This window comes from Vipera ursinii, assembly GCF_947247035.1.
Source record: "Vipera ursinii genome assembly, chromosome: Z".
NCBI lineage: Eukaryota > Metazoa > Chordata > Lepidosauria > Squamata > Viperidae > Vipera > Vipera ursinii.
In genome coordinates, this window is record NC_139517.1 from 1,222,158 (window position 1) to 1,243,388 (window position 21,231).

Genomic DNA, 21,231 nt, shown 5'->3' on the forward strand with positions numbered 1-21,231 from the left:
ACAAACATTTGTCCAGAATGGTATAGGCCAGGATTTCCTGCCTGAGCAGGGGGTTGGACTAGATGACCTCCAAGGTCCCTTCCAACCTCCTCCTCCTCCTCCTCCTCATTATTATTATTATTATTATTATTATTATTATTATTATTATTCCTTTATGTAATTTTTTGGAGTGGTAACTTTCTTAATAGACGGTGGGAATGCGGTCAACATAATATACCTTGACTTCAGCAAAGTGGAGAAAAAGAGCTTATCAAGGTTGGACAGCCCTGCTATCGATGCTAATTAGGCAGGACCGTCTGGGTCTCCTGGTCTGTGGCAGCTGTGGCAAGCCACAATGACATCACTAGGATGACACCGCAGGAATTCTGGGAGTTGAAGTCCTTCCACCTTAAACTTAAGGTTTCGATAGCTGGGTTCACAAAAGGCTTGGGCTACATTCACACAACCGGGCGAGGTGCAAGCTGGCCAGCTTGGTTTGAGCTAAAGCAATCTTTTTCAGAGTTGACCAGCTGAAAAACGGCTGGGCTTCAACACCCAGCACGTTGGCTGGGGAATTCTGGGAAGTCCCCTGTCCAAGCGGCCATGTTTGGAAAAGACTGACCTTTTTGTGCGTTGCTTTGGCCAGGATTTTACAAACTTTGACCCACCCTGATGGTGTCAAGAGAAGGTTGTGAGGTTTACCTGACAAGGTTTGCCCACCCCGCCACACCTCCATGTAAAAGCCCCTTCCCCATTCAGCCCTCCCAGCCCCCTGGCCATCTGCTTACCCCCCCTCCCCCTCCGGGAACGTCCACTCACTCCACTGCACAGGAGATCAGTCCGAGGAAGAAGCAGGAGCCGGAGATGTAAAGGAGCAGCTGGATGACCCTTGGCAACCCCTGGTATTCTGTGGGGCGGAGGAGAAGCAGACGGAGTTGCAGAGGGAGTGGAGGGGGAGGGTAAAGGAAAGGGGGCAAAGGGGTCAGGGAGGAAGGGGAGTGGTCCCAGAGATCCGGGATCCAGCCCGCTCTTAGCATTTCTGCAGCTGGGCCATATTCCCCGGTGGAACTGCCCGCCACAAGACTCAACTTTTCTGGTAAGGCACAGGCAGTCCTCGACTTACAACAGTTCGTTTAGTGACTTTTCGAAGTTACACAGCACTCTGACTTAGGAGGGAGGGGGACCAGGGAGGGAGGGGTCTGTGGCCCACCCCCAGGGGGGCGGAGTGGAGGAGGGAGGCGGGGCCAGGGAGGGAGGGGTCTGTGGCCCACCCCCAGGGAGCAGGAGAGGAGGGAGGCGGGGCCAGGGAGGGAGGGGTCTGTGGCCCACCCCAGGGGGGCGGAGTGGAGGGGGGAGGCGGGGCCAGCCCCTCACCTGGGTAGCAGGTCCTCAGGTCCCAGCAGGGAATCTCCATCCTTCGGCAGCTGGAGCAGTTGAAGAGGGAGGCCACCACATCTGGCAGGAGAGACGCCACAAAGGGACTACAATTTACGACCACAAAAGTGTCTGTTGCGTTTTGTGAGTTTTGTCCCATTTCACGACCTTCGATGCCACCGTTGTTCAGCGAGTCACGGCAGTCGTTAAGCGGGTCGCACGGTTGTTAAGTGAATCCAACTTCCCCTCCGACTTAGCTTGTCGGAAAGGGGGATCACGGAGCCTCCGGGACGGTGCGACCGTTCTAAACGGGAGCCTGTTGCCAAGCGTCCAGATTTGGATCATGTGACCACGGTCGTAAGTGTGGAAAAACCGTCACAAATCTCTTTTTCTTTCGGTGCTGCCGTACCTTTGACAGGTCGCTCAACGAATGGTTGTAACTTGAAGACGACCTTCAGCAGGGGCCATTATAACCTGTGGCGGGGAGTTCCACCGGTGAATGGAGGCTCGGCTGCAGAAATGCCGCGAAGGGGCCGGATGCGAGGCCAGCGAGAGACGTTTCCCCTCCACGGCTGCCCCCTTCTTTCTGCAGAGCAGCGTGCAGGCAGTCCTTGACTTACATCGGTTCGTTTAGTGACCACTCCAAGTTACGACGGCACTGAAAAATGTGTCTTAGCACCGTTTTTCACAGGCAGCCTCCCCGTGGTCACATGATCAAAATTCGGATGCTTGGCCACTGACTCACATTTACGACGGTCGCAGTGATCCTCTTTGGTGACCTTCTGACAAGCCAAGTCAAATGGGGAAGCCGGATTCACTTAACGACTGGATTTCTAACTGAACAACTGGAGCGATTCACTTAACAACCGTGGCAAGGGAGGTTGTAAAACGGGGCAAATTTCACTTAACAACTGCCTTGCTTAACAACCGAAATTTTGGGCTCAATTGTGGGGGACTCTCTACTTACAGGGTATTTGCCATTTTATTAATTTTTTTAAAATTTATTATTACATTTCATACCTGCAACTTTCTGTCCCCGCCGTTCAAGGCAGCTTACCAGAATTTAAAAAGGCACCGCAAATATAAATAAAATTAATAATAATAATAATAAATATATCGATATGATGAAAAAAAAATCAAAGTTCCTTAAAATAATGATCCATCTGAGGGCTTTATTGGGGGTGGGGGCAACTTACGGCAAGCAGGTGGACACAGAGCTGGAAGAGAAAGAATAAAAACCACGTAAAAATAAAAGCAGACAGTAATAGGCAGTGAAAAATAAATGCCCCAGATGATGAGCCGATTCAGAGCGACCTTTCGCCTTAGGATCATGAGGACTAGACCCCTTGTCCGATTTGCAAAATACGCACGGTGTGTTTTTGGAAATTCCGGGGCGGGATTCTTGCCCATCGTTTTATCCAATTAATTAAATTTAAATTTATGAAGCTGCCCGCCACGTTAGCCGAAACGACACCCTTTACAAATATCTCGACCTTGGTCCATTATACCACCGTTTGTCAACCCGTTCTTCTAATTTCTTTATTTCTATTTATTGCAAAGTTGTTGTTTTTTTTTCTAATTCTGCCTTTATAAGTCACTTAGGGGTGTGTTAAGAGCATTTTGGTTCCTATGCCCTTTTGCAAACGGAATCACAGAATCGCCCTAAGGTCAAGATCGGAAAGGGACCCTCAAGGTCATCTAGTCTCTCTCTCTCTCTCTCTCTCTCTCTCTCTCTCTCTCTCTCTCTCTCTCACACACACACACACACACACACACACACACACACACACACATAAACACACACAAACACACACACACACTGACTCAGCTCCCTGGACTGATAAACATTTATTTATTTTATTTATTTATTAATTTAATTTGTATACCGCCCTTCTCCCGAAGGACTCAGGGCGGTGAACAGGGCAATACATATTAAAAAACAAGATACAAAAATTAAAAACGATTAAACAACAATGCCCATGAATAAATTAATACACATTAAAAGTTAAAACCGATTTATAAAACCCAACCCCATCCCATCAGTTTATTGAACTTTCGGAGTCATGATGACACTGGAAAAAGGTGACTTAGGACCCGCTGTTCACACTTACGACCGTGGCAGCGTTTCCCCCGTGGTCACATGGTCACAATTCAGAGACCCAGCCACCGACTCGTATTTACGACGGCCGCAGTGATCATACGATCCCCTTCTGCAACCTTCATATCAAGCCACGTCACCGGGGAAGCCAGGTTGACTCACTTAACAGATGCAGTGATTCGCTTAACAACGGCAGCCAGAAAGGCGGCAAAAGGGGGAGGGGACGAAACTCACTGCCTCGCTTAGCAACGGAAATCTTGGGCTCCATTTTGGCTGTTAAACCGAGGACTAGCTGTGTTTGAAATGAGCCCGATTCAAGCCTTTCTCTTGGGGGGGCCTTCCTCTTTGGGAAAGCAGGCAGACAGACTGGACCCCTCCCCAGCCAGACAACCCCCCCCCAACCCCCAGAAGAGCCGAGTGCAGATCCTCCCACCTTCTCGGGTCTTGCTGGGGATCTTAACGTCGTGCAGCCAGTTCCAAAACCTCGGGACGTCTGCAAAGCTCTGTTTTATTTCTAAGGGAAAGAAGGAAGAGCCGTGGACTACAACTCCCATCGTCCCCGGCTAGGCCCTTGAACCCTGCCGAAGCCCACCGTGGCGGGGGGGCTGGGGTCCCGCTTACCGATCACCCGGAGCACCCGGTGGGCTTTCTCCAGGAGCAGGTCCAGAGCTGCCTCATCTGGGGGGGGGAGGCGAGAAAATAGAGAAGGGGGGGGCTGTTGCAAGCCGGGGCTGGACCTGGGGGATAGCTGCCTGCGGGGAAAGTCGGTGCCCAACCCTGCTTGGTCCTGAAGCCCGGGAAGCGGCGTGGGCCGATTCTCTGCTGTTCGGCCTGTCCTACCTCGCAGGGCTGTCGTTCTGGAGGAAAACGAGACTCGGCGTCCAGCCAAAACCCTCAGGCGGAAGCGCAACGTTGGCGGGAAGGAGACTTGCACAGTTTTGTGCAAGGCGGCAAAAGTGACTTACGACGGGCCGCTTAGCGACCGAAGAAAGTGGCTGACAAACCACACTCTGCGAGTCGTCCTTTAAAGAGAGATTGGACGGCCGTTTGCCTAAAAAGACACAGGGTCTCCTGCCTGAGCAGGGGGTTGGACTAGAAGACCTCCAAGGTCCCTTGCTGCTCTATTCTGATGATTGATTGATTGATTGATCAAAATTACGACCGACTTGACAAAAGGGGACTTACGACCTGGATCCAAAGTTCCGACGGTCACTGTCCCCGCGGGTCCAGACCCTTCCTTTTGTTCCAACAGCCGGGGAGGGGGGGCACATTGGAGACCTAACCCTCCCCCTCTGCGGGGTAGGGTGAGCTCCCTCCTATGGGTGGGGTGCCTCCCCCTCCCCCTTCTCTATCGCCCCCCTCCCGGTTGAGGTCCTGGGGTCTCTCTCTACCTAAGGCGAAGTCCCGGACGGCCTCTGCCCCCCAGGGGTGCTTGGAGCAGCCCCCCCGGGCGAAACGCTCTCGGTAGCGGGCGCAGAGCTGGGCAAAGCGTATCCGCAAGTTCTTGAACTCGTGCCCGCAGTGGAGGCAGCCCTCCGAGCCTCCCCCGGCCAGGAGGAGGAGGAGGAGGAGGAGGACAGCTGGGGTGGGCCAAGGGGGTGTTGGGGCAGGAGGTGCAGGATGGCCCATGGTGAGCAGCTAACAGGCGGAGCCAGGAAGGGGTGGGCGGGGCCCCGAGGGCCTTCTGGAACCCCGTTTCCGTGGTCTGTTTGGCCCTGGGTTCTAGAGCTTGGTGCCCTGAGATTCTTGAGGCCAAGAAACCAAGAATCTCAGAAACCAAGAATAATAAAAGGAATCCTAGAAACCACGAATCATAGAAACCAGGAATCTCAGAAACCAAGAATGGGCATCGGCTCTCCAGAACGGCTGAACTGGTTTGACTGGACGGGGTTGGACTAGATGACCCTTGAGGGTGCTTTCCAAGTGCACCATTCGAGGATTTTCCCATTAGCCTGGCAGAGGCGGCTCCCCAGCCTGTCGGCTTTGTGGCGCCTTGACAGTCGGGATTGTGGCGCAGTGTTTCCCAACCTGGGCAACCTGAAGATGGGTGGACTTCAACTCCCAGAATTCCCCAGGCCAGCAAGGCCTGATGGGAACCGTTTCAATTGTTCTAATTGTCTAATAATCTTCTAATAAAGGATGGCAAGTGCCTGGGTGGTGAATTTCTCTGTCCTGCCTGGCCCCCTAAAGATCTTAGATTAGAGCACTAACCACAAGCCACCTTGGAACCGGGGTTTAAGAGAATGGGTGAGAAAGCATCCTTCTCTCTGGTTGCTGAGGATTGTGGGTCAGAGCTGGGTGGTTTCCTTGCAGACGTTTCATGACCGAACTAGGGATCATCATCAGTGCTAGAAGACAGTGGGAGGAGGAGGAGGAGGAGGAGGAAGAGGAGGAGGTGGAAGAGGAGGAAGAGGAAGAGGAAGAAGAAGAAGAGGAGGAGGAGGAGGACGACAACTGTGGGGTCCTTGGCGCTCTCTGAGCTGGGTGGTTTCCTTGCAGATGTTTCATGACCCAACTAGGGAACATCATCAGTGCTAGAAGACAGTGGGAGGAGGAGGAGGAGGAAGAGGAAGAAGAAGAGGAGGAGGAGGAGGGAGGGAGAAGAAGAAGAAGAAGAAGAAGAAGAAGAAGAAGAAGAAGAAGAAGAAGAAGAAGAAGAAGAAGAAGAAGAAGAAGAAGAAGAGGAGAGGAGGAGGAGGAGGAGGAGGAGGAGGAGGAGGAGGAGGAGGAGGAGGAGGAGGAGGAGGAGAACTAATGGATCCTTGGTGCTCTTTGAGCTGGGCGGTTTTCTTGCAGACCTTTCATGACCCAACCAGGGAACATCATCAGTGCTAGAAGACAGTGGGAGGAGGAGGAAGAGGAAGAAGAAGAAGAGGAGGAGGAGGAGGAGGGAGGGAGAGAGAAGAAGAAGAAGAAGAAGAAGAAGAAGAAGAAGAAGAAGAAGAAGAAGAAGAAGAAGAAGAAGAAGAAGAAGAAGAAGAAGAGGGGAGGAGGAGGAGGAGGAGGACTGTGGGGTCCTTGCTGCTCTCTGAGCTGGGCGGTTTTCTTGCAGACCTTTCATGACCCAACCAGGGAACATCATCAGTGCTAGAAGACAGTGGGAGGAGGAGGAAGAGGAAGAAGAAGAAGAGGAGGAGGAGGAGGAGGGAGGGAGAAGAAGAAGAAGAAGAAGAAGAAGAAGAAGAAGAAGAAGAAGAAGAAGAAGAAGAAGAGAGGAGGAGGAGGAGGAGGAGGAGGAGGAGGAGGAGGAGGAGGAGGAGGAGGAGGAGGAGGAGGAGGAGGAGGAGGAGGAGGACTGTGGGGTCCTTGCTGCTCTCTGAGCTGGGCGGTTTTCTTGCAGACCTTTCATGACCCAACTAGGGAACATCATCAGTGCTAGAAGGGAGGGGGAGGAGGAGGAGGAGGAGGAGGAGGAGGACTTGTTTGGGGTCCTTGAAGCCCTCTGAAATTGGTCGTTTTCTTGCAGACCTTTCATGACCCAACTAGATAACATCATCAGGTCCAAACTGAAGCAACCTGAAAGTTTTAAGAATCCCTCTGCACATGCTCCAAGGGGATATTCTCACCTGCAGCCTCTTGCTGGACCAGGGGCTTCCCCAGCATCCTGGCTTGACTGCAGGTGTGCTGGGCCCCCCTTTTAACCCCCTCCTCTCATGCCCCAACCTTCCGGTCTGAACACGTCCTTGGAAAGACAGAAATCCCGGAAGGAAAAGCCGGACTGGACAGCGCCCAGGTGAGCAGGGACCGCGTGCCTGTGTGTCAGAGCCATGCGGGGGTGGGGGGGAAAAACTGGGCCGGGGGAAGGATGCTTACTCAAACCCGAAGGAGAATGTAGGTCAGGGCCCACGTGACGCTGGCAGCCACCTCTGCCCTGGGTTGTGTGAATCAGCCAGAAGGGAGTGGTGCAAAAGGAGAGATTTATCATGCTATCCAACATTCACACCCTGCCCTGCCAGGTCATGTGGCTGACGTTTGCCCTGCGCGATTTTGGCACTCTGAAAACCACAGTGGGGTGTGCAAGAAATAACATTATTTCTCGATCTCAAGAAATTAAGAAACTTTCCCAAACTCGGAGCAGGAACTTTCCCAAATTCAAAGGGGTTCCGGAACCCAGAAGGCACCGATTTGCAAAGGCGAGCTATTGATCGACAGAGGGAGGGGGGGTGAATCCTGCTCAAAGCAAAATTCAGAATAGAATAGAATAGAATAGAATAGAATAGAATAGAATAGAATAGAATAGAATAATAAAATACAGAATAGAATAGAATAGAATAGAATAGAATAGAATAGAATAGAATAGAATAGAATAGAATAGAATAGAATAGAATAGAATAATAAAATACAGAATAGAATAGAATAGAATAGAATAGAATAGAATAGAATAATAAAATACAGAATAGAATAGAATAGAATAGAATAGAATAATAAAATACAGAATAGAATAGAATAGAATAGAATAGAATAGAATAGAATAATAAAATACAGAATAGAATAGAATAGAATAGAATAGAATAGAATAGAATAGAATAATAAAATACAGAATAGAATAGAATAGAATAGAATAGAATAGAATAGAATAGAATAGAATAATAAAATACAGAATAGAATAGAATAGAATAGAATAGAATAGAATAGAATAGAAAATAGAATAGAATAGAATAGAATAGAATAGAATAGAATAGAATAGAATAGAATAATAAAATACAGAATAGAATAGAATAGAATAGAATAGAATAGAATAGAATAGAATAGAATAGAATAGAATAGAATAGAATAGAATAGAATAGAATAGAATAGAATAGATGCTGGAAGGGACCTTGGAGGTCTTCTAGTCCAGCCCCCTGTACCATCTCAGACAAGTGACTGTTTAGCTAGCCTCTTCTTAAAAACCTCCATTGATTTCTGCTGTCAAGCAGTCCCACTGGTTAATTGTCCTCACTTTCAGGGAGTTTCTCCTTAATTCCAGGTTGCTTCTCTCTTTGGTCAGTTTCCAAACCATTGTTTCTCGTCCTTCCCTCTGGTGCTTTAGAGAATAACCTGACCCCCTTTTTCTTTGGGGCAGCCCCTCAAATACTGGAACGCTGCTATCGTGTCTCCCCTATTTCTTCTTTTCTCTATAGCCAGACCCAAGTCTCTCAGCCGTTCTTCGTATGTTTTGGTCTCCAGGCCTTGGATCCTCTTAGTTGCTCTTCTCTGGACTTTTTCCAAACTCTCAACCTCTTTTTTGTGATACGGTGACCAAAATTGGCTGCAATATTTCAGATGTGGCCTCACTAGAGTTTTACATAGCAGTACTAATACCTCGTGTGACCTTGATTCTTTGCCTCTGTTTATACAACCCAGGATTGTGTTGGCTTGTTTGGCTGCTGCCGCACACGGCTGACTCCGGGTCAAGCGATCGTCCACTGGGACTCCGAGGTCCCTCTCACCGTTGCCGTTTTTGAGCCAGGTGTCAGAATCCATTTATATCACATTTCATAAATGTATAGATAGAACAATGTGCTTATTCTGGGGATTCTGCCATCTCTCCGAAGGGGGGGGGGAGAGGATAGACTTTAGGCATCTTCAAACAACAGGGAACATTTGAACAAAAAAGGAAGCAATAACCATAAAACCAAGGAGAGTTCCCTTTCCCAGGGAAGGGCCTGACATCTGACCAAATGGATGAGGGGAGGGGGGCTGAAATGGGAATGCTTTATATAGGATTGAAATGTAACTTTGTTAGATTCCGTCTTGTATTGCCACAATCGATTCCATCCTAGTAAACATTTTCCTTTTGGACTAAACTTGCATCCAAGAGTTCTTATTTCCTAAGATGAGGATTGAGGTGGGTCCTGACACCAGGTCTCGCCCAATCTGTGCTTGAACCTTTGATTTTTCCTTCCTAGGTGTCAAACTTTGCTTTTCTCCACCTTGAAACTCATTTCGTGGGACGGGGCCCCTTGTTCAAGTCCGTCAAGATCTTTTTGGATCCCGAGTTTGTCTTCTGGGGTGTTGGCTACTCCTGCCAGTTTGGTGTCATCTGCAGATTGGATGGGTTCCCCCTCAATTCCCTGGTCTAAGTCATTGATGAAGAGATTGGAGAGTAGAGTCCTGGGCCCAAGACGGAGCCTTGTGGTCCCCCACTGCTTACCTCCCTCCGTGTGGATGTAGTGCCGTTGAGGACTACTCGTTGAGTACGGTTTGCCAGCCAGCCAGAGATCCATCCGGGGTGATGTTGTCTACCCCACCTTTTTCTAGCTCACCAAGGAGTAGATTGTGATCTACCTTATCAAATGCCCTACTGAAATCTAAGTATACTACATCCACAACGTTTCGCTGGTCTATTAGTTTAGTCCCTTTATCGAAGAATGAAATAAGATTGGTTTGGCATGATAAAATATGATAAAGCCAGTAATGGGAGGGGGGGGAGGAAACCCATAATGAACAATTTTAAAATCAGTGTTTTTCAGTCTGGACAACTTTAAGAGGGATGGACTTCAACTCTCAGAATTCCTGGCTGAGGAATTCTGGGAGTTGAAGTCCACCCTTCTTAAAGTGGCTGGAACTGAGACGCATTGAGTTAAGGAATCCCCTAAGGGTCTCCTGTTGGTGCCTTTTCCCCTGCAGCCTTCTCCCCCACCCCCAAATAAACCCCACATCCTGCATTGGGCATCCAAATAAGCCGACTCCCCCTATACTTCCTGTCCCGGGAGCGCCAGTTGGAGATTCACTGTAAAAAATGAATCCATCAACACCAATGGGAAGCTGTGCCCTCTACAGGCCAATGAGTGCAACTACATCTTGGCTTCCAAACATCCGGTGACCAGAGTTTTCCTAGAAATAACTAACCCAGTTTATTGTTTCCAGTAGGGACAGCAGCCCCGTGTCTCCGAGAACAGCTCGTGAGGAGCCAGCTCCAGAGAGTCCTCAATGTACAACCACAACTCCCTCCCCAAGTGGTGAGGTCGTTAAGGGGCCCGTGCCCGATTTTAGGACCTCGCCTCGTTTGAGGGGCCAACTTTTAGAGGAGCAGCCATGTTGAGCTGAGAATTCTGGGACTTGTAGTCTTCATGTCTGGAGGAGGCCCAGCTCACGGTTGTCGTTTGGGTTGGGGTGTGTGTGTCTCACGATGGGGGAAGCAGCCCCTCTCTTTGGCGTTTTTGCAAAGTGGAAACCAGCAAAGGCGGGCAAGGAAGCGGGCGTTAAATATTATGAATATTTTTCTATTAGAGAGCATTAAAGCTCCTAGCCTTTGCACGCATGCGGTTATTTGCAAATTAAAATGTACACTGATGACGTTCCCTAGTTGGGTCATGAAACGTCCACAAGGAAACAACCCAGATCAGAAAGCACCAAGGACCCTCACAGTCCTCTTCCTCCTCCCTCCCTCCTCCTCCTCTTTGCAAGCCCCCCCCTTTCTATCACTGATGATGTTCCCTAGCTGGGTCATGAAACGTCTGCAAGAAACCACCAACTCGGAGAGTACCAGGGACCCCCCAGTTCTCCTCCTCCTTACTAATGATGATGTAACCTAGTTGGGTCATGAAACATCTGCAAGAAACCCACCAATTCAGAGAGCACCCAGGACCCCCCAGTCCTATTCCTCCTCCCTCCCTCTCTCCCTCCCTCCCTCCCTTCCTCCCTCCCTCCCTTCCTTCCTTCCTTCCCTGATGATGTTCCCTAGCTGGGTCATGAAACATCTGCAAGAAACCCTACCCAAATATATATATAATTCTTTATTAGCAATTTGAATAATTTACACAAATAGTGAACTGTCGTAAGTTGTGACTATAGCCTTGGTGATAGGCTGAAACAGGAAAGATTTAACTACCAAGGTATTCAAAAGACTTGATAAATATTCCACACACACACACACACACACACACACACACACACACACACACATATTGGCGGGTTGAATCCCAAGTGCCGCGTAGCAGAGTGAGCACCTGTTACTCGTCCCAGCTTCTGCCAACCTAGCAGTTCGAAAGCACGTAAAAATGCAAGTAGGAAAATAGGGACCGCTCCGGTGGGAAGGTAACAGCGTTCCGTGCGCCTTTGGCGTCTAGTCATGCCGGCCACATGACCACGGAGACGTCCTCGGACAAGCGCCGGCTCTTCGGCTTTGAAACGGAGATGAGCACCGGCCCCTAGAGTCGGAAACGACTAGCACGCACGTGCGGGGGAACCTTTACCTTTTTATATATATCTAAAGCAAATAGATTTTAGTGCATGAAAAAGTAAAAAAAAAACTCCTCAGCTACCCGTTTTCAAATCCATCTGCTTCCATGCATGCTTAGCTCCACTTAGCTGCCATGCCCCCCCCCCCACTGAAGCCCCCCAGGCCCTGGGCAATGGTTCCAAATGCAGCCAGAGAATTGATGCTGAAGTGGCTCCCCAAATCCAAACACAGCCTTCGGAGGTTTTGCTTTCACGACCCAGGAATGGAGGAGCAGCGACGGAGTGATGGCGATTTGATGAGCTTGCTTTGCGTTGGTGGCCATCAAGTGTCGGCCGCGGTTGTAAAGCGAACTTCTTGGTCGTTAAATGAACCCACGGTTCTCTATAGGCTGCTGGATCTGGACCCACCGACGGTCCTCGTAGCCTCTCTTACACCCGACAAAGAAGCTGGGGGAATCTCCCCCGTTGCCGCCCCCTTCCCCAAATACGCCAAACCCAGGTTTCACACAAGAGATCAGAGGGGAAAAACAAAATTGCCGAGCTTTATTGTGTCATGACAATCACACCGAGGGTCTTGCCCCCCACAGGCTGGCAGGCTCTTGCGTCGCTCTTGAAGGAGGGGAAAAAAAAATTCAACCTAGGCAAATTTTGTACGATGTTCTTCTTCCCCGTTCGCACCCGAGCCGAGAACACAATTATTCATTCCTTTGTGCCTCCTGGTTTGCCAGCAAAAGGCAAAAGAGGCCCGGAAAACTGAACGTGGTCCTAAGAAAGCCGCCTCCCTCTGCTTTTCAAATGGGTTGGACTACATCTCCCATCGTCCCCATCCAGCAGCCGCCAGGGAGTCATGAATTTCCCGCAAACAACCCCCCCCCCACTTTGTGTGCAGAGATGGGAAGCTGGTGTGTATGAAAACGCTCGCCATAAATTAGAAGCAAAATAAATTAAAAAAGGGTGACGAGGGCCACCCCATTAAATACAGGCAGAAACCCACCCCCAAATTATATTACGGTAATTACAAAGCAAGATCCGGTCTGAGGCCGGTTGAAATACTACCATAATTTGAAAAAATTTGGAAAAGCACCTTTTAAAGACTAGCCAGGGTTATTTGTGACATAGTCCTTGACTTATAACCATCATGGAACCTGCCCATCGTGAAGGTCGTAAAGTGGATCACTCACACGACGAACCTGATTTTACAACTTTTTTGGCAGTGGCCGTCAAGTGATAGATGCGGTTGTAAAATGACCACGACGGTCGTTTAATGTTCCAATGGTTGTCAATAGGCTGGCTGTAGTAAATGCCAGTTTTCGGTAAAACCGTCATAAAATGAGTCACAGGAGCGTGGGACACTGCAGCTGGCTGTAAAAGAAGGCCCGTTGCCAAGCACGTGACACACAGCTGTGTGGCCACACAACTAGGGTGCCTGTCAGAATTTCGGAACCGGGTTGTGAGTGCCCCCACGGAGGTCCGTTGTAATTCAGAACAGTCACTAAGCGATTGCTCGTAAGTCGATTACCTGTATCCCTTAAATTTTTTGTGGTCTGCAGTTTGCTCCACCGCATGTGAAATACAGATAGTCCCCTAGTACAACAGTTCATTTACTGACTGTTCAAAGTTACGTCACTGAAATAAGTGATTTATTACTGTTTTTCACACAACCGTTGTACCTTTCCCACGGTCAGGTGATCAAAATTCAGACCCTTGGCAACTGACTCGTATTTATGACAGTTGCAGTGACCCGGGGTCACGTGATCCCCTTTTGCGACCTTCTGACAAGCAGAGTCAGATTAGCTTCATGACCGTGTGAGTAATTTATTAGCTGCGGCGATTCTCTTAACAACCGGGGCAAGGAAGGTCGTAAAACGGAGCAAAAATTCACTTTGAAAAAAAAATGATTCGCTTAACAGAAATCGGGGGCTCACTTGTGGTCAAAAGTCAAGGGCCACCTGTACCTTTTTTGGGGTTCCCGTCATAAGTCTGAACTTTTCCTAAGTGACCCGTCATAAGTCAAGGACTACTTCTGTATGTTTGCAGCCAACTCAGATAACTCAGCTTGCATCATAAACGCAAGTGCCTTGGGATGTGCGTGGTGTCAATCACGGAGTAATGTCACCGTGAGGTCATTCCTCTTCCCCCCCCCCCGCCCCCAGTGGATGCTCCAGCCTTCCTCGTCCATCATCTTCCTTGTAGACTCTTGTAGACTCTTCCTCGCCAAAGCCAAAGATGAATGATTTGGAGGGGAGGACCCCCTCCGTGGCTGTTCCATATCGGCCACATCTGGAGGCCCAAAGCTCAGGCCGTGGGTGCAATCTAGAAAGGGGGAAGAAAAAGCAGGGCGGGTGAGAAATGGGAGAGAATTTGTGAGTCAAGGCACACAAAGGCAGGCTTTGGAGGCAGCCGGGCGCTCCGAACAAAGGCCTGTTTGTCAACGTCCGAATAGGGCGCGTTTTCTTCTCCCTCTGACCTCCGAGGATCACCACGTACCACTCGCTGCCGGGGCCGTGCAGCTCTTCTCCGCCCAGCCCAGGCTTCCCCGACTGGTAGCATTCAGAATAACAAGAGTTGGAAGGCACCTGGGAGGTCTTCTAGTCCAGCCCCCCTGCTCAGGCAGGAGACCCTATATACCATTCCAGTCTCTTATTCAAAGCCTCCAGTGTTAGAGCACCCACAACTTCTGGAGGCAAGTCGTTCCGCTGGTTAATTGATCTGGGAGTTGGAAGGGACCGCAGAGGTCTTCTAGCCCAACCCCTGCTCAAGCACAAAACCCTATAACATCTCAGAGAAACAGCTGTCCAGTCTCTTCTTAAAAAGGGACGGAGCACCCACAGCTTCTGGTGGCCAGCTGTTCCACTGGTTAATTGTTCTCAGTGTCAGGAAGTTTCTCCTTAGTTCTAGGTTGCTTCTCTCCTTGGTTCGTTTCTATCTTTTGTTTCTCGTCCTGCCTTCAGGTGCTTTGGAGAATAGGTGGACCCCCTCTTCTCTGGGGCAGCCCCTCAAATTCTGGAATGTTGCCATCATGTCACCCCTTAGTCCTTCTTTTCTCTAGACTAGACATGCCCAAACCCTGCAATCGTTCCTCCTATGTTTTAATCTCCGGGCCCTTGATCATCCTACTTGCTTTTTTTTGCCCTTTTTAAACAAGTCTTAACCTCTTTTTTGTGATAAGGTAAAGATAAAGGTTCCCCCACACATGCGTGCTAGTCGTTTCCGACTCTAGGGGCCGGTGCTCATCTCCGTTTCAAAGCCGAAGAGCCAGCGCTTGTCCGAGGACGTCTCCGTGGTCATGTGGCCGGCATGACTAGACGCCAAAGGCGCACGGAACGCTGTTACCTTCCCACCGTAGCGGTCCCTATTCTTCTACTCGCATTTTGACGTGCTTTCGAACTGCTAGGTTGGCAGAAGCTGGGACGAGTAACAGGCGCTCCCTCTGTTACGCGGCACTCGGGATTCAACCCGCCAAACTGCCGACCTTCTGATCGACAAGCTCAGCTTCCTAACCCACTGAGCCACCGCATCCCTTTTGTGATACGGTGACCAAAATTGGCTGCAGTATTCCAGGTGTGGCCTTACTAAGGCTTTACAAAGCGGTACTGATACTTTGCGTGATCTCGATTCTATGCCTCTGTTTGTGCAACCCAGGATTGTGTTGGCTCTTTTGGCTGCTGCCGCACACGGCTGGCTCAGGGTCAAGCGATCGTCCACTGGGACTCCGAGGTCCCTCTCACCGTTGCCGTTTTTGAGCCAAGTTTTGCCCAATATGTGCTTGTACCTTTGATGTTTCCTGCCTAGGTGTCAAACTTTGCTTTTCTCCAGCTGAAATATTCATCTTGATGCATAGGGCCCATCCTTCAAGTTTTTCCCAGATCTTTTTTTTGGATCCTGAAACTGCCCGGGTTGCAAAACACGGAATTCTGTACTTAAAACCTTTGATTTTTCCTGCCTAAGACTTTGCTTTTCTCCACCTTGAAACTCATTTGGTTGGACGGGGCCCATCTTAACGTTCTCATTTCAGGTGCTTGGATCCTCCCCGTCATCCACTACTACCCTCCCTCCCATCCTGAACCAGGGATTAGTCAGCCTTCAGGATCTCCACCCGGTTTTGCCTCTTCAAAAGGCTGCTTGGTCCTCCCAATGGTTGCCAAACCCCTGCGAAGGAGGTCTGCCTGCCGGTTTGAGGAGAAGCCCCCTCCCCAGCTCCCCTCTTTGTTCCCAGGTCCGGACATGGCCGGGCCGAGGGGTCACCCCACTTTTAAAGCCCTTGGCCAAGTCAGAAATTTGGCCCAGCTGGCCGGGATTTAGACCTTGGGCCAAGCCAGAATAAGGTTTGTTTGATTAAGGTGCCACGTGAATCCACCCACGCCGGCTTGTGGCACAATAACACAAGGGAGCCAACCGGCTCTGGCAAGTTGACGCAATAAACAGGGTTGAGCAAACCACGGCTGAGCAGAGCAGAGCGTGTGCTTTTTTTTTCCTTCCCTGGGTCAGCTTCCGGGTTTCTGAGTTGCACACCTCGACTTTACCACCCCAGTTTGCCTCCCCCCCAAAAAAATTTCTGTTGCTAAGCCAGACACTGGCTAAATGAGATCTGGCTCATTCTATGACCCTTTCTGGCCACCGTTGGCAAGCAAACCTCTGCAGTTGTTAAGTGAGTCACCCGGTTGTTAAGTGAATATGGCTAAATGAGATCTGGCTCATTCTATGACCCTTTCTGGCCACCGTTGGCAAGCAAACCTCTGCAGTTGTTAAGTGAGTCACCCGGTTGTTAAGTGAATATGGCTAAATGAGATCTGGCTCATTCTACGACCCTTTCTAGCCACCGTTGGCAAGCGAACCCCTGTGGTTGTTAAGTGAGTCACCCGGTTGTTAAGTGAATATGGCTAAATGAGATCTGGCTCATTCTATGACCCTTTCTGGCCACCGTTGGCAAGCAAACCTCTGCAGTTGTTAAGTGAGTCACCCGGTTGTTAAGTGAATATGGCTAAATGAGATCTGGCTCATTCTACGACCCTTTCTAGCCACCGTTGGCAAGCGAACCCCTGTGGTTGTTAAGTGAGTCACCCGGTTGTTAAGTGAATATGACTAAATGAGATCTGGCTCGTTCTACAACCCTTTCTAGCCACCGTTGTCAAACGAACCCCTGCGGTTGTTAAGTGAGTCACCCGGTTGTTAAGTGAATATGGCTAAATGAGATCTGGCTCGTTCTACGACCCTTTCTGGCCACCGTTGGCAAGCGAACCTCTGCGGTTGTTAAGTGAGTCACCCAGTTGTTAAGTGAATAAGGCTAAATGAGATCTGGCTCGTTCTACGACCCTTTCTAGCCACCATTGGCAAGCAAACCCCTGTGGTTGTTAAGTGAGTCACCCGGTTGTTAAGTGAATATGACTAAATGAGATCTGGCTCGTTCTACAACCCTTTCTAGCCACCGTTGTCAAACGAACCCCTGCGGTTGTTAAGTGAGTCACCCGGTTGTTAAGTGAATATGACTAAATGAGATCTGGCTCGTTCTACAACCCTTTCTAGCCACCGTTGTCAAACGAACCCCTGCGGTTGTTAAGTGAGTCACCCGGTTGTTAAGTGAATATGGCTTCCCCGGTGAGTTTGGTCATCAGAAAAGGGGATCGCGTGACCCCGTGGGACACGGTAACAAATAGGATCACGTGACCACGGGGACGGTGCAACGGTCGTTAAGTGCGAAAAACGGTCCTTAGTCACGTTTTTCAGCGCCGTTGTAAATGTGAATGGTCACTAAATGACCTCATGGTGCAAAACACACAATCCTTCTCCCCTACCTCGTGACATCGCCACTGCCGCTTAGCTTGGATAAATAACAGAATACAGGCAGTCCTTGCCTTACGACCACATCTGAGCCCAAAATTTCTGTCGTTAAGCGAGATATTTGTTATAGCCAGTTTTGCCCCGTTTTATGACTTTTCTTCTCCCGGTCGTTAAATCAGTGACAAAGCTGTTAAGCGATCTGGTTTCCCTACGGAATTTGCTTGTCAGACGGTCCCAAAGGGGGAAATCACGTGACCCAGGGGGACCCTGCGACCGTCATCAGTATGAGTCAGATGTCAAGAATCTGAATTTTGATCGCGGGACCCTGGGGTTGCTTCAACGGCCACAAGTGTGAAAAACGGTCATAACTCACTTTTTTCAGGGCTGTTGTAACTTGTCACGGTCACTAAATGAGCTGTTGTAAGTCGAGGACTGCCTGCCACAGAGTTGGAAGGGACCTTGGAGGTCTTCTAGTCCAACCCCCTGTCCGGGCAGGAGACCGTGGTCCATTTCAGAGATGGGGCTGTCCAGTCTCTTCTTAAAGAGGTGGAGGAAGAATAACAGGACAACAGAGTCGGGAGGGATCGTGGAGATCTTCTCGTCCAGAGCCCCCCAATCTTGGCAGCCCGGAAGGAAAGGGGGCAGCAGGGAAAGGTGCCCGTGTGTGGCCGTGCACGTGCAAATGGGCATGTGCACAGTGCAGTGCTAGCGTATGCACTCATGTGCAAATGGGCCACTGGCGGCCACTTGACGCTGGCGGCGGTGCTAGCGTCCGCACACGTGCAAATGGGGCCACTAGCGCCCGCATGGCGGTGCTACCGTGAGTGGGAGAGGGGGTTTCACCGGATATTCCCAGGGCCCAGTGGCCAACAGGCTGGGGATCCCTGTTCTAGTCCAACACCCTATTTAGGCAGGAAACCTACACCATTTCAGACCAACCAACCCAATACCGTTTCAGACAAACATTCCTGCTCACCCTTTTGGTCCGGCTGGTGGGAGAGTCGGCTGCCACGGGCTGCCTCTGCCCCGACATTGGGCTGAGCTATTCAGTGTCGCACAAAACGCAACGAACGAGCGTTCAGGATATCGGCTGGGTCAGGGAAGACCGAATCTACTCGGAAGCCCTGGGCCAAGGCCACCTTCAACACCTCTTCCAGAAATTCGTTGGAGGACCGGATCTCTCGCCCGCCCACCCACAGCTGGCGCAGCTTCTGTTTGGCGTACTCCACAGCTGGCAGAGCAGTTGGACATGGGGCCCACTCCAAGCATAGGTGGTGGCACATGGTGGCTTCCACGAGGGAATTTTCCGACGAACCGTCTGGCATCTCGTCATCCGTCTCCACATCTTCGTCCGTGGAGTCGCCCAAACAAATTCCCCAATTGCCATTGGGAGACCAACACTTCCACCCTCCGGGTTCCCGGACAGCTGCCTGAGCTTTGGGAAGCCCTGGTCCTCTCCAGGATGGGTCCGGCTTTCCACCAGGAGACCCTTCCTCCACATTCCCATTGGCACGATCAAGGCGGCCCAAGTATCTACGCAGAACGGCCAGAAAGTGCCTGTCGGTGCAGAAGACGTTTGCGGTGAAGATCTCCACGGTGCAAGAGCTGAGCTCGTAGTTCTGGGGCCCGCGGCGCACGTTGAAATGCAGCTGGCGTGAGTTCAGGTCCACGTCGGCGTGGAGCACCGCGTTGCTCCGCTGGCGACATCGCTCCGCCTCGACCCGCTGCAGCTGATCCAGGAGCGGACGGATCTGGTAGAAGTCCGCTTCGGCCCGCAGCAGGGAGAGCTCGGCGTAGCCCTCCGGAAGGTCTAGCCGGCCAAAACGGAGGAAATTCAGGACGTGGCGGAAAGTCTTGCCGTCGCGGTCGATGAAGTAGTTCCCGCAGCTGTCCAGGAGGGCCGGCTGGGGCCCCCGGAACATGGCGCCCAGCATGGAGTCGGGAAAGCGAGTCAGGGTTTCCAGGGTGGTGCTATACAGCTTCCCACCCACGTTTAGGGTCACCAGGGGGCCGGGCTGGGCCGGACCCTGGCAGGTGTCCGGCATCCTCACAAAGACACCTGTGGGGGGGAAGAGGGGCTGCGTTACTCGGGGTGCGCCGGAGGCATCTGCTTGCTCTTTTGAGAAGCTTCCTATTTAATCCTCTCCATTTTAATCGTTTTGGACTTATTATATATACATTTAATACATATCACAGATTTATATTACTATAGCGTTTGACTTGTCTCTACAATTCAGCCCCAAATTGCCACTGGCAAGCAAGAATGTTAAATGAATTTAGCCCCGTTTTTAGGTCTTTTCCTGCTACAGCTGTTAAGGGAATCACTGCAGTCCTTAAGTGAGTATACAGGGTTGTGAATCGGGCTCCCCCCACTGATTTTGCTTGTCAGATCATCACAAAAGCGAATCACGTGAACCCCGGGATGCCATTGCGACCGTCATTAACTATGAATCAGTTGCCGAGCATCCGAATTTTGATCACGTAACCACGGGGATGCTGCGACGGTCGTTAAGTGTGGAAAATGGTCATAAGTCACTTTTTTCAGTCCCTTTGTAACTCTGGACGGTCTCTAAACAAATGGTTGTGAAATGAAGGATTTTATTGTATTGCAGGCCATCCGGAGTCACTGTAACAGTGGAATGGGTGGAATAATAATTTGAGATTAGATAAGATGATAGAGATAGAGAAATAGACAGATATAGACAGACATAGATATGAGAGAGAGAGATACAAAGATAGACACACACATAGAGATGACAGAGAGAAGGAGAGAGAGAGAGAGAGAGAGACGGAGACGGAGAGATAAAGAGACGGAGAGAGAGAGAAGGGGAGAGAGACAGAGAGAGAGAAAGAGAGAGACAGAGAGAAAGAGATGGATAAAGACATATATATATATATAGAGAGAGAGAGTGTCAGAAAGAGAAAAAGAGAGAGACAGAAAGAGTGATAAACAGAGAGAGAGAGAGAGAGAGACTAGAGAGAGAGATGGAGAGAGACAAAGAGAGAGAGAGAGATGAACAAACAAAGCAACTTTTAGCACCACCCGGTTCTTTTTCCAAGGTAGGAAAAAGTCTTTGCACCTCCTGGCAAAATCCATTTCTGGATCTGCTTCACTCCAACCACACTTTTCGGGGGGGGGGGGAAGCCAGCCCCTCCCCCCGCAGAGCCGGGATCCCGGGCAAAGAGGGGGGGCGAGGGGGGCGCCTCCCTGGCCAGGTCGGGGCGGTTCCCAGTCTGGGACCTCCCAGTGGGATCCTCTTCCGGGGGGGGGGCGGGAGGGGCCGGGGAGCTTTTTGGTGGTGCTGGGGGGGGGCAACAGGCCCTCCCTTCCCCTCCCCCCTCCCGGCTTTTCGACCCAGCTCCGAGCAGGGGGGGGGGGTCCGGGAGAGGAGTGGAGGGGGAGCCACCCGGCCAGCGCCGCAGGAAAAGCGGGGGAGGGGACAGAGGCCCGGGACTCCGCTCCCATAAGGCGGAGGAGGATGGGAACTGGAGTCCTCCCTGTCCTTTTCCCCTGCCCAAAAGCTGGGGGGGGGAGGCTCCTCCTGCCGCCAAGCCCCCCACCCTCCGCGGGCGAGGGTCCCCGGACGCGCTTCGGGGAGCCGAGGGACCCGGCGGGGGAGGGGCGCAGAAGAAGCGGGGTCGATCTGGGGGGGAGTCGGGGGTCTCCTTACCTGTCGGGGGTCGCGGGGGGGTCTCTGGGAGCGGCAGGCGAGCGCGGCCGGGCCGGTCGGGTCTCTCGGGGCGCTGCCGGCGGCCGCCCTTTATAGGGGCGGGCGGGGGCGGGCGGGAGGCGTTGCCGTCCCGGGAAAGCGGCCGGCAGGTGTGGCGGGTCTGGGGGG

At 51.0% G+C, this 21,231-nt stretch overlaps 1 protein-coding gene across 2 annotated transcripts; it reads right to left on the reverse strand.

Moving 5' to 3' along the window:
• Positions 1 to 13,879: 13,879 nt before the first annotated feature.
• Positions 13,880 to 19,341, reverse strand: KCTD11 (potassium channel tetramerization domain containing 11). 2 transcript variants are annotated; one of them, XM_083377775.1, is made up of 2 exons: positions 18,369 to 19,341; positions 13,880 to 13,927 (listed from the first exon to the last, which is right to left on the reverse strand). In XM_083377775.1, the coding sequence occupies exon 1, from the start codon at positions 19,324 to 19,326 to the stop codon at positions 18,439 to 18,441; it is 888 nt and encodes a 295-aa protein (XP_083233901.1). In that variant the 5' UTR covers positions 19,327 to 19,341; the 3' UTR covers positions 13,880 to 13,927; positions 18,369 to 18,438. The 2 variants fall into 2 exon arrangements, with proteins under 2 accessions (XP_083233901.1, XP_083233902.1); XM_083377776.1 differs by lacking the exon at positions 13,880 to 13,927 and adding an exon at positions 17,817 to 17,929.
• Between the last annotated feature and the right edge of the window lie 1,890 nt (positions 19,342 to 21,231).